The following is a 14,881-nucleotide window of genomic DNA, read 5'->3' on the forward strand; positions in this document are numbered from 1 at the left end:
AAATTTTCAGCTTACCACCTCAAATGTTAGCAAAAGCTAAAAATCAGAGAGTAATTTATTTTAATTGCCTAGATTTAAGAGGATGGAGAGAAATGTTAATAATGTAGATTAAACATAAAACTAAGGTGACTCAGTCGATAATGTGTTGGGTCTAGTATCAGAAGACTCATTTTCTTGCATTCAAATTTGGCTTCAGACACTTTCTAACCGTGTGACCCCCAGGCAAGTCACTTGAACTTCTTTGTCTCATTTTTTTTTTTAATCTGTAAAATGGGCTGGAGAAGGAAATGCAAGCCGGTTGAATACTTTGTCAAGAAAACTGCAATTAGGGCTGCAAAGAATCTGACACAACTGAAAAAATTAAAGAGTCCTTTGTACATTTTTTTCCCCTGGAGAGCCATTTCATGGCTGTTGAAACTAGAGTTCAAAGGAAGGCACCTGAAACATCTCAACTGCCCCTTCCAAGGAAATTGACGTTCACCATAATTTTGCAGATAAAACAAACATGATATCTTTAAAAAACAATCTAGTGGTTTTTACATCCATCCATCCATCCATATACATACATGTGTGTTTGTGAGTATGTATATGTAAAATGCATATGTGTATATATATATACATGCATGTATATATTCTTATTGGTTTAAAAAAAACTCAAATGACTACAATCAAAACAACAACAACAAAAAGATACTATACATAATATATGTGTTTGTACCTGAAAAGTGGTAAGAGTTATAAGAAATGAAAGTGACAGAGTTTACCTGAAGTCCTCAATACATGCATAGGAAACTGATGTCCAGGAAAGCAAAATAATCCCTTAAGGTTCCCTAGATAGCAAATAGCAGAGCCAAGATTCAACCCTACACAATTTGATCCTAAGTCAAGAGCTCTTTCTATAATACTTGGCTATGTCTAGATGTGGGAAACTGACAAGCTACACTGGGTGGTCATGGAAGAGTTCACAATTTGAGCCACTGACTTCCTGGGTAGAGTAGAAATAGATTACCCACATCTTTTCCCTTCAGGAAACCCCAACCTCCTTTATCTAAGACTTGGCCAGGTTACATCACACCATTCCCATAGCTGGGATTTGTTTTGTTGTTCTGGGACTTAAAAAAAAAAAAGTGAGGATTATATAAGACACAGGAAGAGGTAAGTTGGAATCCCATCTTCTTATTTTAATGAGCATGTAACCCCAAGGCAGTGATGGGGTGAGATGGGAGGGAAAAGGAGAGAGAAACATGCTACTGATTTCTATGTTTTGATACTCACTATCCTCCTTTCCCCAAAACCCAAGTGTTCAGCTGTGTGCCTTAGGACACATATCTGCTATAAATTCATTTTTTATCTAATTTGTCTGAGATCTAAGCTTCCTGTGGAAGTCTGAGATCAAAGGATCTGATTCCTTCTGATGTTGGCTCTGACATATAATGTGTGCTGACTTAGTTCTGTCTATAAACTCGCAGTGGGAGGCTGCCATTCTCCCTTGGCACCTTTACATAGTGAACTTTCATTTCAGCTGGGGAGTCTGTCAGGTATGTTGCTGATTGGAGCTGCCATGTAAATAATTCATGGGGAGATTAAAAAAAAACTATTTTTTGGTGTGCAAAAGAAATCCAATCCTATATTGGTCTTTAATGAATAGTTTCTGACTTGAAGAAGAAAAGAAAGGAAGGGAAAATTTTTTGAATGTTTTCTTTCTAAACAAGGAGAACAATGCCTTCGATAGTTAGAATGTGGATGGTTTATGATGTGAATCTTCTTAATGAATGAGTTGGTTACATTGAGGGAAAAATTAAAGAGCTGGTCATTTTTAATGGGTTGCATCTACTTTTTTTGTCCTTTGACCATTAGATAATTCTGATTTGTTAGCAGCTTTGAGTTGGTGCCAGGTAGACATCACAGTTGGTACATGAGAACCAGAATGGCCAATTCACATTTTATATCTGATCTCTTCATGGGCTAATCACTTGGGCATAGCTAGAGCAAATATAGTAGCCTTAGGGCTACTATTGGATACTAATTTTGTATCTAGGACAATTCTGATTACTATTGTATTCAAGAGAATAGTATTTAATTATTAGCAGAGAAAAATGTGCCCAATCAAAGAACTTGAAATTTTCATATCAAGGAAAGAATGCTAAATTTCCCAAATCAAAAGGAGTTATGATCTAAGAGTACTGCTGTACAGTTAACAAAGTATTCCACAAATAAAGTCTAGGGTAACTATCAACACATGGGGGAATCTCAGCAAATTGAATTTTTGTATTTACAGAAATTATAATCCTCCCACTCCATGCCTCTCCTCTCACTATAGGTTCAGTAGACTTTGTGATATGGCTGACTATTTAGGACACTTCTCTTGTAGTTGTGATCAACCCAGTCTTTCTCTATAAAAAGTGGAACTTAAACATTCAACACATAATGGACTTTTTAAACAATGTTATAAATATGTCAAATGAGCAATTGACCAAATGATTACTGTGAAACTTGATGTTAATGAAATGCTTAAGAAACTATGTTGGTCAGGCAAACTTTTGTAGGATATGCCTGTATTTAAAAATAATGAGGTAAAGTAAAAGAAAATCATAGGAGTTGCATATGTCAGAAAATGATGGCCTAATAATTATATATATATATATATATATATATATATAATGGAGCTTGTGTTCTATATACAATGGGCTTAAGAAGTAGTATTATAAATAATACAAATGAGTAAATGGCCAAATGATACTATAAGTGAGTTTTACAACTTACTGTGGGATTTGGTTTTAATGAAGTACTAAAGAAGCTATAGAAGTCAGGGAAAATTTTTGCATGGTATGTCTGTATTAACAATAAGTGCAAGGAAAAGGGTTAATGAATTTAGAAGTGAGGCAAAGTAAAAGGGAGCTACATGTTTTCATACCACAAATGAAACAACAGGATCATGTGTGGTGGGAAATCATTGTCTTTGTATAGAGTAAGGCAAGACTCTTGAATTTGGCTAGGTGGCACAGCAGATAGAGTGCCTTGGGCTAGGAGTCAAGAAGATCTGAGTTCAAATGTGGCCTCAGACACTTACTATCTAAGGGACCTTGGCCTAGTCACTTAACCTTGTTTGCCTCAGTTTCCTCATCTGTAAAATGAGGGGGAGAAGGAAATAGTAAACCATTTTAGTATCTTTACCAAGGAAACTCCAAATGAACTCAATAAAGAGTTGGACATGACTAAAAACCTGACTGAATAACAACAACAAATTGTATTCAAATCTTGTCTATCGGTTTATTACCTGTTACCTTAAGTCATTCCACTTTTTAAAAATCTTATTTCCTCAACTTTAAAATAAGGAAATTGGCCTATTTAACTGGGACCACTCTTGTGGAATACTGGAAGTAAAATTTGGAAAGGAAATTTGGGTAGTGTTTAAGGCTTCTTCCACCACACCTGATCCTGTTGTTTCATTTGTGATATGAAGATGATCCTGGGTTCTTAAAGATTGTAATTCTATATCTTGAATTTGAGGAAGTAGTTCCAGAGACTGAAGAAGTGATCTGTTTTTCTGTCATGCCAATAAGCAAATGCTTACTGAACAAAGTGCCTCTATCTTTAACTTTTTAAGCAAAGTCATGTCAATGAGAAGCCAATGTCATTTATTGGAGCCATTGAATATTCACTCTCTATGGCTTAAAAGGAGGTGAAGAGGATTCTGAAATATGAAGGGGAGGTAGGAGGATTTAAAAAGCTGCTTAGTCTATACTGTGGCAGAGCAAATAGACATAGCTGATAGGCTTCAGGTAAGTGATTATTGATTGATTGGAGTAAGTGTTAATTTCATTGGCTAAGTAACACTTAATACCATAGATTTTTCTATGTAATCCTTTGTATTTTATTTTCTGAATTAAAAAAAAAAAAACATTTTGAGAAGGAGTTTATAAGTTCCTCTAGATGGCTCATGGGATCCATGATACAAAAAGGTTAAGAACTCTTGTTCTAAATGAAGCCCTTCCTGATCTCTCCCCAAATACTACTGTTCTTTCTCAAACTACCTTGTATTTAATTCCTTTTTGTTTACTTATATATATGATCTTTATATTTTATTATATATGTTTATATAGGATCTTCTCTCTTCTTCCCCAATCATTAGAATGTAAGCTCCTTGAGAGATGAGGTTGTTTCATTCTTTGAATTTGTATCCCCATTTTCCATCATGGGACCTGGAAAATAGTAATTACTTAATAAATGCTTTACCTCTCCACCTTTGCCATATATGTGTCACTATAACCTTTATATTATTTATATTTCTGAAATGTCATTAGAATCAATTCCTTATCTACTCCCTCTGCTACTAACTTAATTCAGACCCTCATCCCTTAGTGCTTACACTATTATAATAATAGTTACTAATTTGTCCCTTGCCTCTCCATCTTGCCTCCAATCTATTATACAAAGTGCTATCAGATTAATCTTTCAAACTACAAGTTTTACCACTTTTGATTTTGTCTAAAACCTTTCAAAGACACTTCTCTCCCCCCTTCAGAATAAAGTCTAAACTCCTTGGTGAATATTCAGAACCTGCTAAAGATCTGGTCTCAACCTGCTTTTTAGCATTGTTTTCCAGCACTGCCCTTTACATTCTCTATATTCCAGCCAAACTGGGTTGTCATTCCCTTAATCTGTCAAATATTTTTCTGACTTTTCTCAGTTTGCTCCTTCTCCCTAGAATATTCATACATCTTGACATTATGTATTTCAGTTAATATCTAGTCCAAATATTACTTACTTCATGAAACCTTCCCTAATCTCTCAAATGAAAAGATGATTCTTCCTTTAATGGCCTTCTTAGGTATTTGTCTTGGACTTCTCATAGAGGGCTTAAAACATTTTATGACAATAAAAAAAACATTTATTTTTGCATATGTCTTATCACTTCTAACTCTTTGAAGAATCTTCTGGATTCAGAATATAATATATGTACTTCTTATTTTCTTGGGGGCCTTTTGTAGATCCTCTTGAACTAAAATAAATTCAATTGTAATTTCAAGAGCTGGTAGGGTAAATTAAATGCTTATTTAGCTCTGTATCCATTAAAACTAGTCAATGTTCCAAGTTATCTAAATTAACTTGATTAACTTCTTGAAGGGGATATAAGGAAAAATGTAATATATAGATGTTGTACATTGATAATGGCAGATTCAGTCCTCCTTGAAACAAAAGTTAATATTTTAACATGATTCCTCCCCACTATATGAATGTGTCAAAAGTTTTTTCTTCCCTCTGATGACATGTCTATAATTTTAATGAAAGTTAAATGTATATACAATTTTTAAAATTGCTTTACAACTTTTCAGGAATATCTGCTTGCAAAAAAAAAAGTGGGGAAAGAAGGAAGCTAAAACTCTGAGTGATCAATTAGTTAATCTATAATCAATAAGTATTAAGTACCTATTATGTAGCAAGCAGTGTGCTGATCCCTGGAAATTCAAAGCCAAAAATGTAACAATCATCAAGGAGCCTAAATTCTATCAGGAGGATATAATGTGTATATATCCATTTATACCATTATAGGTGTATTTATAATTGAGAACGTGATTCCAGGCATTATTACTTGAAGGATTAGGGAAATTTCTGAAGAAAGTATAACTTGAACTGAATCTTGAAGGAAACTAGAGATAAGGAGAGGCAGAAGCAAGGGAAGAATACCTTTTGGCATGAAGGAAAGGTGATGAAAAGGCATGAAAATAGGAAGTAGAGTACCATACATAAGAAACAGTAAGAGTAAGGAATAGTTGATTAGACCACAGAGTGCATGAAAGTGAATATTGTGTAATAAGGTTGGAAATTTAAGTTGGGGCCAAGACTTTGAAGATCTATAAATAAAGCCATTTCTTCTTTTATTCCATTTCATAGATATGAGACAAAAGACCACACCAGGCAAACTGAACCATCTGCCTTATCAACAGTCATTGAATGAATTATCAAGACGAACATTCCGGACTGGACATAGGCAAGGAGAAATCAAGGAAGAAGGCACTTCCCCAATGGATAGCATTTCTCACCTTCCATCTCAAGACCATATTCTCACTGTCAGTGCTCCTGCTCATCAAGTAGCTATCCAGGAAGTCAGAAATTGGAAGGATGCTCAAGCACAGTTAGTTGAATATCAAATAGCAGAACAAGATCAATTACTAGTGTTATATCCTGGCTTCCATCAAGAAGGGCAAAGGCTACAGGAGCAGAGACATCCTGGAAAAAAAAAATGGTGACCTAGACCTCTGTTGGGAAAGGAAAACTTCCCAAGCAGAATCAGAGATTTTTCACCCATATTCATTACAGCAGTCATCTATTCTGGGACAATTGTGATCGAATAGAAGTATTCAATCGAATAGAAGTATATTTGAGTATTAAAATAAAAATATTGCAAATTCATCAGATTTAGATCAAGGTCAGAGAAAATCTGAGATATGAGAGGTGCCTGGAAGGGAATAAATTGGCATGGGTGTGTTTGTGTGTGTGTGTGTGTGTGTGTGTGTGTGTGTGTGTGTGTATGTGTGTGTATGGTGAAGGTGTCATACACACATACACATACTTGCTTTAAAATGGTGAACAGGGAATACTTCAAATAGTAATATAGTTTCTCTCCTATTCTACCATGGTCCAATCCATGGAACACAATTTTGGGCCTATAACAGATATACTAACTACTCAATCAATTGATGGAAACATTATATATGATTCTAGCAAGAAAGAAATAGCATTTCACCCAACAAATCAACAAATATTTATTAAATGACTATTATGTGACATAAAATTGGAGTAATGTTGACATATCAGGAGAAATTTCTGTGAAGGCTTGTTAGATACTTCAGACACACACACACACACACACATACACACACACACACACACACACAACAAGCTCAAAAGAAGAGTTTCCAAGGCAATCCCAATAAACTTAGGATAGAAAACTCCATCTACATCCAGAAAAAGAAATATGGAGATGGAATGTAAATCAATACATGCTATGTTCACTTCTTTTTTCTGTTTTTTTTTTTCTCTCCTGTGGTTTTTTCCCTTTTTTTTTTCTCTCAACATGATTCACAAAGAAATGTGTATTTAAAAAGTTAATATATATGTATAACCATAAAAAGAGTTATGAAAGACTCTGTTGATGTTGCAGATGTAAACACATAGTGAAATACTGAACATCCCGTAAGAGTATTTGAAGGAGGGGATAAAATTTCTAGTTATAAACTGTCAGAGCTAACCTTACACTTAAGTTACACTGAGGTAACTTCCTTTTTTTTTTTTTTTTACAAGCTGATTTTATCTCTTGCTTAGATTAGAATGTAATGATTATTGTGAGTCCAGAGCTGTTTGCTCCTCATGAAAATTTGCATATTACAATTGAAATTTGAGTGCTTGAGGATTTGAGGAAATATGGGGAGATAATCATCCCTGGACTAAATGTGTTCATTTGATCAATTCAGTCGATAATAGATCAAATTCACAACTGGAAAAGAGAGAGGTATGAAGAACATTAAAAAAAACCTTTAAAAAGACCAGAAGAAAGAGCTGTTTGTTGGTTCATTCTCAATTGAAGAGTCTTCTTTTTGAAAATTATAACCCAAGATATCCAAAGCCTGTGTGAAATAAATGAAGATAAAATAGAGTGAATTGCACAAAATTCATGTGTTTATCAAAAGATTTTATTGACATCTTTTGCTTTTCATACCATCTAGATTTCCCCTCTCTTTCCCAGTGAGCCATCCTTTATGAAAAATATTTAAGTAGAAGAAAAAAAAAAGTAAATGCAATCAATACATTAAAAAAAATCTGATGTTATATGCAATGTTCCACATCTGTTCCATAATATCCCAAACACAATGAAGTTTCATTAGAAAGTCCCATTTTATATTATTTTTTAAAGTGTGGCAGTTTCAAAGAAAAGTCTCCTATTTCTAATGTTAATCCCTATGTAGATAATAGAGCTCATACAATAACATCAAACCTTTATTAAATATCTATTGTGATGGGTACTTAGGTAGAGTAGTTCCTGCTCTTCAAAGCTTAGAGTATAAGTATAAGTAATTTTCCCCTTTCTAATTAACTCCCTATACTGGTAGTTGAAAATAGGACATTATTTTCATTGCAAACTCCTTAATAAGCTAGTAAGAAAAACTAGAATAATTTGGGTTATATATTTAATCTTCTATTATTGATACCTGGTAAGATAACCAGGTTTTCAATAAATAACTTGATGCCTACATGAATGAGGGAGTACTAGACTAGATGGAACATGTGTATGTGTGCATGAGTATGATACAGAGTGGGAATGCCTGTGCTCTTATAGAAGGAATACTGCAAAATATTGACATGCAATAATTGTCCGCAACACTACCATTTAACTAGGTTTACTCAGTTAAGTGACTGTCACATCTGAACAATCTAAATGCAAAAATATGTAATTACTATATGTTAAAATATATGCAAACAGCATGCAAAAGTAGTATCTGAATATTGAATGTAAATCACATGCAAATATTATACAGCTTTGCATCTATAAAATTATACACATCAATAACAGTTAAGCATTTTAATTAATTCTTTCATTTAAAATTCATGCATTTATTCCATATTTTGTTTACAGAATATATAATGTCTCCCGTGCCTGTTATGAGAACTATAAGTAGAAGAAATAAACCATAGTGAGCTGTAGTACACTTGATCTCTGCTTATACTGTAGGACTATGTTCACTTACAGATATAGTTTAAGACAGAAATTCTGTTTCCAGGAAGTGATTTGCAAAACATAAATGTAGAAAAACGACTTTGGAAAGTTAAATGATGAACAAATAATGATAACAAGCAATTGGGAGGAACACTGGCAGCAAGAAACTACAGTACATTTTGGATGAGGAATGTACTAGAACAGTTTGCTAAAAAAGACTGAGGAATTACATTTCCAGAAGATACTCAAGTCAAAAGTTGTTGAGTTCTGTAAGGACATGTGCCCATTCTACCAGGATGACTCCTTATTTCTTCCAAGTATATCTATCTAGCTATCTATCTATACATGCATATATATATATCCCAGGGCTTGACTCCTTGATCCCTTTACAGATTTTTTTTTTACACTAAAATTTGTTTCCCTTTTTTTTTCCCTTTAGAGTTGAATTTAAGACATAGAACATTTTTTAATCCCTTATGTTCTTGTGCTTTCCATGAAAAGTAGTCCTTGATATTTCTTTTAGGTATTCTCTTTCAGTATATTCTAAGGAATAAAAGGAAATATGGAGGTCTAATCAATGTACCATCTCATCAGCTTTGGAACTCCCTCCACTAGTGTAAAGTACAACCTGCTCACCATTCTCTAACTCTCTTTCATTTTAATACTATTTATATTTAATACTAAAACAAGATCATAATTTTACAAATGAAAGAAACCTGAGAGGCCATCTAGTTCAATCACCTCGAGCAATGATCTTCTCATTTATATCCTTTTATAAATCTTTCAACAAGGATCCACCCATTGGACTGGAAACCTCCCTAAAATTCCTTTGCTATTTCATGGATTACAGTGCAACTTTAAGACTGGCCATCTTTTATCATTCTCATTGCTTAGACAGTCTCGGTTTTCTTATCATATACATACTTGACATCTTTTATTCCACTTAATTAAGAATTCATCTTTGGTAATATATAGCAGCCATCAGGTTTCTTTCTATTATTCTTCTGGTTTACCAGCACTTAACATAGGATATCTCAAGTCTTGACAAAGTTTCAAACTTTAATAATTTTGATGAGCTATTAAAGAAAGACAGGGTAGTTTAAGTAATAACCTTAGTCTTTTATTGTTGACAACATGGAAGACAGTCAATAACTTGTTCTCCCAAGAGTCACTGGAACTCTAATAACTTAAAATTGCATTAAGACTTTTAGGACATCTTATATAGCAACTCCAGAAGAGCCATGGGGTTAAAGAGATCAGCTTTTGCATAGAAAAATGGATTCACATAATTGAAAACATTGAACTTTCTCAAATGTGATCCAAGTCAATTTCCTTCTCCCATTAAATTCTGTCCTCAGTTCCAGTCCATCTGCAATAGCCATCCAAAAGATAAGAACTGCTATATTCAGTCGGCTAAATATGACATTTCCTACTTACATAGTTCTTTAAGGTATACAAAATACCTTAACTCATTTGAGCTTCACAGCAACCTTCCTATTATCTGCCTTTTTATAGATGAGGAAAATAAATCTGAAAGAGTATGGCGTATTCAAAAGGTCTGTTGCAGGATTCAAAATCAGTCTTCTTCATTTCAAGCCTAATATTCTATCTAATATGCCATCAACTCCTTATTTTTGTTGTTGTAGAGCACTGAGAGCTCAGTCAGATACCAACATTGTCCATTGCATCCTGGATTAATACCATCTGATCTTGACTTTTGTTCTGCTGTTAGACTTCAATGATTCAAGAAGAAAGAATGAGGTTGAAGACTATGTATTCTGCCTTACTTAAATTCAGTGATGTCACTGATGCTCTTCTAAAATTGAAAGAAAAACATCAGTTATTCAACACTAGATCTTAATGTCAAAAACTGTAGTTTTTACCCCTCGAATTTTTCTACTGTGAATAACTACTTGAACCTATTAAAAAAAAAAAACTCTAGAATTTTAAAAAGAAGTTAAAAATATACCACTCTACAGAGTCTTCATCTCTCAAATTAAATCAAATTGGACATTATATTCTTGATCCTACATACAAGTGTGTTGTGTGTGTGTGTGTGTGTGTGTGTATGTGTGTGTGTGTGTGTGTGTGTGTGTGTGTGTGTGTGTGTGTGTGTGTGTCTAACTGTTGTCTGGCTGTTTCTTCTATATTTTATTCTTGGAGACTGCTTAGATGTCTAGGCTAGATGCTAGATTATGCTCCAAATGTCACTTTGGCAAGAGTGCTAAGTGTCTCAGCCTATCTTAATTCAATTTTCTTAGCTCTTATCTCAGTGTATAAAGATATGGGTCTAAAGCTGTTTTCCATAGCTCACATACTAAGAGGAATTTTAAAAGAAAAGAAAAGGAAGCAAGGAAAAGAAGAGAAGAAAAGGCAATAACATCTATCCTCAAGCAGTACATAGCTTTTGGAAGGATCATAAATTTAGAGTTGGAAGGGGTAGAGGATTGAATCAGTTGCTCTGGGTCACTTTCCTAATAAGTGTGTATGGTAGAATTTGAACTCTAATCCCAGGCCCAGTGTTTTATCATCCATGGTACTAACTCATTATCTTAGATCAGCACACATGAAATCCTATTGAATAATAGGACCCATGATCATAAGGCCCAAATCCTAACAAGAATTAATTAAGTTCTTAATATAATCCAGCATTCTTCGAAATGTTGGGAATTCAAAGAATGGGGAAAAAAGCAAAAATAAATTAAAACAACTAGTCCCTGCTCTCAAGGAGCTCACAATCTAATGAGAGAAATATTACGCAAACATTCCAGACATGAGAAACCACCAGAGAAAATCCTGAGTCAGGAGATGGAGAATCATGTTCAAGGATAATAAAGAATCCAGAATCACTGGATTGCAGAGAATACAGAGAGGATTAACGTGTAAGAAGACTGTAAAAGTACAAAGGGGATGGGTTATGGAGGACTTTAAAATCCAAATAGAAAAATTTGTATTTGATTCTAAATGCAATAGGCAGCTGCTGGAGTGAATATAGGACATGGTCAGTTTTTCACTTTAAGAAGACCACTTTGATAGCCAAATGGAAGATGGATTGGAATGGAGAGAGATTTGAGGCAGAGGAACAGTCAGTGTGCTCTTGTGATATTCCAGCTATGAAGAAAGAAAGCCCTGCACCAGAGTGGTGATATTGTCAGATGAGAGAAGGGGGTATATACAAGAGATGTTATATATGATAAAACTTTGTAGCAAATTGACTATTAAGAGATCATTATAAATTTTGGAAAGAACAAGTTTGATCGCATGATTAGGGTAAAAGTCTGATGGCAGAGAATTAAGAAGAGAGAAATAGTAAAGAAAGTAGAAGTGGCCATAATGCTATTGTAGAAACTATGAAAAACACAGAATTAAATGTAGTCCCTGTCCTCAAAGAGCTTACAGTCCAGTAGGAAAGATTTTTAAAAATGCCATAGAAGATACAAGTTATGAGTATAATAAATGAATACTCATTTATTTCATTGTTATACATTATTTAATTATTATTTAAGTAATATTTAATACAATAGGCTGAGGGATTTGTTTCTCTTGCAAAAGTGTCCTTGTCTATCTGACCTACATCAATAAGATAGAAATATACTTTGTTAGCTAGACATTTAAAAATAACATTCTCACTACTGAGATAAATGTTGGACTGCATAATCAAGATGACATGGAGCAGTTTTCTGTTTGAGCTTTTTAAGAGGAGGCTAGATAACTACTTTCTGAAATGGAATTTAATCTTGATTAGATGCAGGAAGACGAACAAGATGTTCCTTAAAGTCCTTTCTGTTTTTATGTTCTTATGATGATGCCAAAGCCACATAATCCCCTTGGGGGAAGTTCCTTTTGTTCTCATATGTGGTCATAGATTTCATTGTTAACTCTAACCTGCCACCATAAATGTATGCAGTGTTGTGGGAACAAGGGAAAAGAACTGGGGACAAGGACTCCGTCCTTAACCATAAGGAACACCATCAGAGACAGTGGATGGATAAATATAAACATTCAGTTTTCAGCTAATTTAGAAATTCCTATATTATGGAGCAATCACTGTATAAGTGATAGACTCAAGACTAATTTCACTATGGCAAAAATGATCTTGAAAGTTTCTTGTTAATATTAGTTAGGATATTCCCTTTCAGTCTTCCTTTGGATTTCAAGATAGCAAGAATAACAGCAGCTAATATTTAAATAGCATTTACCATGTACAGGGTACTATGCTAAGTACTGTACTCATTTGTTCCTTACAGTAATCCTGTGAGATAGAGACATTTAATATCCTCATTTTACAGATAGGGAAATTGAGTTAAATAAAAGGTTAAATTTCTTGCCCAGGATCATGTAGCTAGCAAATGTGGTTAGGTTTGAGTTCAGGTCTTCCTTATCCAGGCTTGTTGGTCTAAGCCTCAGATATTTATCAGGGCAAGTCACTGAATCTCTTGGTATCTTATTTTCCTCTTCTATAGGTGGGTGTTGGACTTGATTAATTGTTAAGGCTCTTCCAGTTCTAAATCTATGATTCTTATTTCCATTTTCTCTCCAACATGAACTTTCTGCCCTATTCAGGCCTGTCTGCCATTGAATATGTCCTATTCATTCTCATTCTTATATAGAATTCCTCCTGCTGCTTGGAATTTCCTCCTTCCCTTACTCTTTACCTAACTGAAGCTTGTCTTTTTTCTCTATTTTCAAGGAGGTCCCACACCTTTCAAAGAAATCTCTCATTCTAAGTTTCATTAATCTCACACCTATGAAATTCTATGTCTATAATGCTAAATTTTTTGTATTAAATCACTTAATGCCCAGTACAGTTGCTTTTAATTAGCTGTTTTGCATGTGATTGTATTATCTCCCCAATGAGATTATACATTTCATAAGGTAAGACTTTATACCTCCACTACTATGGGGCTCAATAGAGGTATACACTAAATATATTATTTAATATACTTCAGTTGAATTGATTGAATTCCCAACTTCTCTTCCTCTAAATGTAGAAGTTTTTAATGTGATGACTTATTAAAATATATATTTTGCTAATTGCTTTAAATTATATTCCAATATAACATTTCCTTTGTAGTCCTCTGTGTTTTCTTTTATGCTTTTAAAATCTGTGTTTCTTTTAAAATCATGTTTCTGAGAAGGGTTCCATGGGCTTACCAGACAGCCAAAGGGATCTGATATAAAAAAAAAAAAAAGATTAAGAACCTTTGCTCTAGAGGTGAAAGATATGGAGAGAAAGAAAAGGCCTATCCTGTGCTAACTAATGCTTATGGTAATGTGAGTCTGCTGTTGTTATGGTCTTTCCAATCAGTGAGGCTGAAATTAAGTGTTCTTCAGGTTGGCACATCAGCGTATCAAGCTCATGTCAAAGTGAAACAGCATGCCCTTTAGGTCTCAGAGCCAACCAGTTGGACAGTCATCCCAGAGATACAAGATAAAAATAACCTGAATCTTTTCTCTTTCTTTCTTTCTTTCTTTCTTTCTTTCTTTTTTTTTTAACTTAGCTTTCTTTTCACAGCCTGTTTTCCCATCTTGGGTCTGACAAAAGTTATTTGCAGCATTCCCATCAGTCCGATGAGTGACAGGAGACTTGTGTCAAGTGAGAAAATGAAATGTAAATTTTATTAAACACCCCCTCTCATCTCTGTGTATCAATCCAGATTCCAGCCGAACATAGCAAATCAAATCCTGTCTTTGCCAGGCCTCAGGGCACATGGAAAATCATTTCTCCTTAATACCATTCCCTTCTAGTAAAATATTTTTCTGTTTGGTAAATGAAAATTTAAAATGCAAACCCTGTTTTAATCCCAGCAAAAGTATGTCTTCAGAATGAACATTTGAAGAAGAGCAAGAAAAAGAAGAGAAAGAGAAATTGGTGGATAGGAGATGGGGGCAAACAGGGGAAATGCATTTTATTCAGTCACTGCCTTGTGATTTCTTGGTGTCTGATGGCTGTGCAGAGATGCATGTCCATGGTATAAAAGGCAGCATCTTTTGAAAGCTTTGCCCACCAGGACATTTATCTATATGGTGTTCTTATTCAAGATAATAGTGATCTTATGTCTAATACATTTGCTTTTGAAATAGCATTAAAGATCTCTAAGTTACATTCAGACTATCTAACCAACTGCTACCTTATCTGAGACAGCTGACTGAGACTGTACAAAT

At 34.2% G+C, this 14,881-nt stretch overlaps 1 protein-coding gene across 1 annotated transcript in view; it reads left to right on the forward strand.

The window, feature by feature from the left end:
- Positions 1 to 6,414, forward strand: part of PKHD1 (PKHD1 ciliary IPT domain containing fibrocystin/polyductin) — a 645,163-nt gene extending 638,749 nt beyond the window's left edge. The window contains 1 exon segment of the mRNA XM_074264713.1: positions 5,896 to 6,414. Coding sequence (XP_074120814.1) covers positions 5,896 to 6,251 — 356 coding nt within the window. The 3' untranslated portion in view covers positions 6,252 to 6,414.
- The last annotated feature ends 8,467 nt before the right edge of the window (positions 6,415 to 14,881 follow it).

This window comes from Sminthopsis crassicaudata, chromosome 4 (assembly GCF_048593235.1).
Source record: "Sminthopsis crassicaudata isolate SCR6 chromosome 4, ASM4859323v1, whole genome shotgun sequence".
Lineage (NCBI taxonomy): Eukaryota > Metazoa > Chordata > Mammalia > Dasyuromorphia > Dasyuridae > Sminthopsis > Sminthopsis crassicaudata.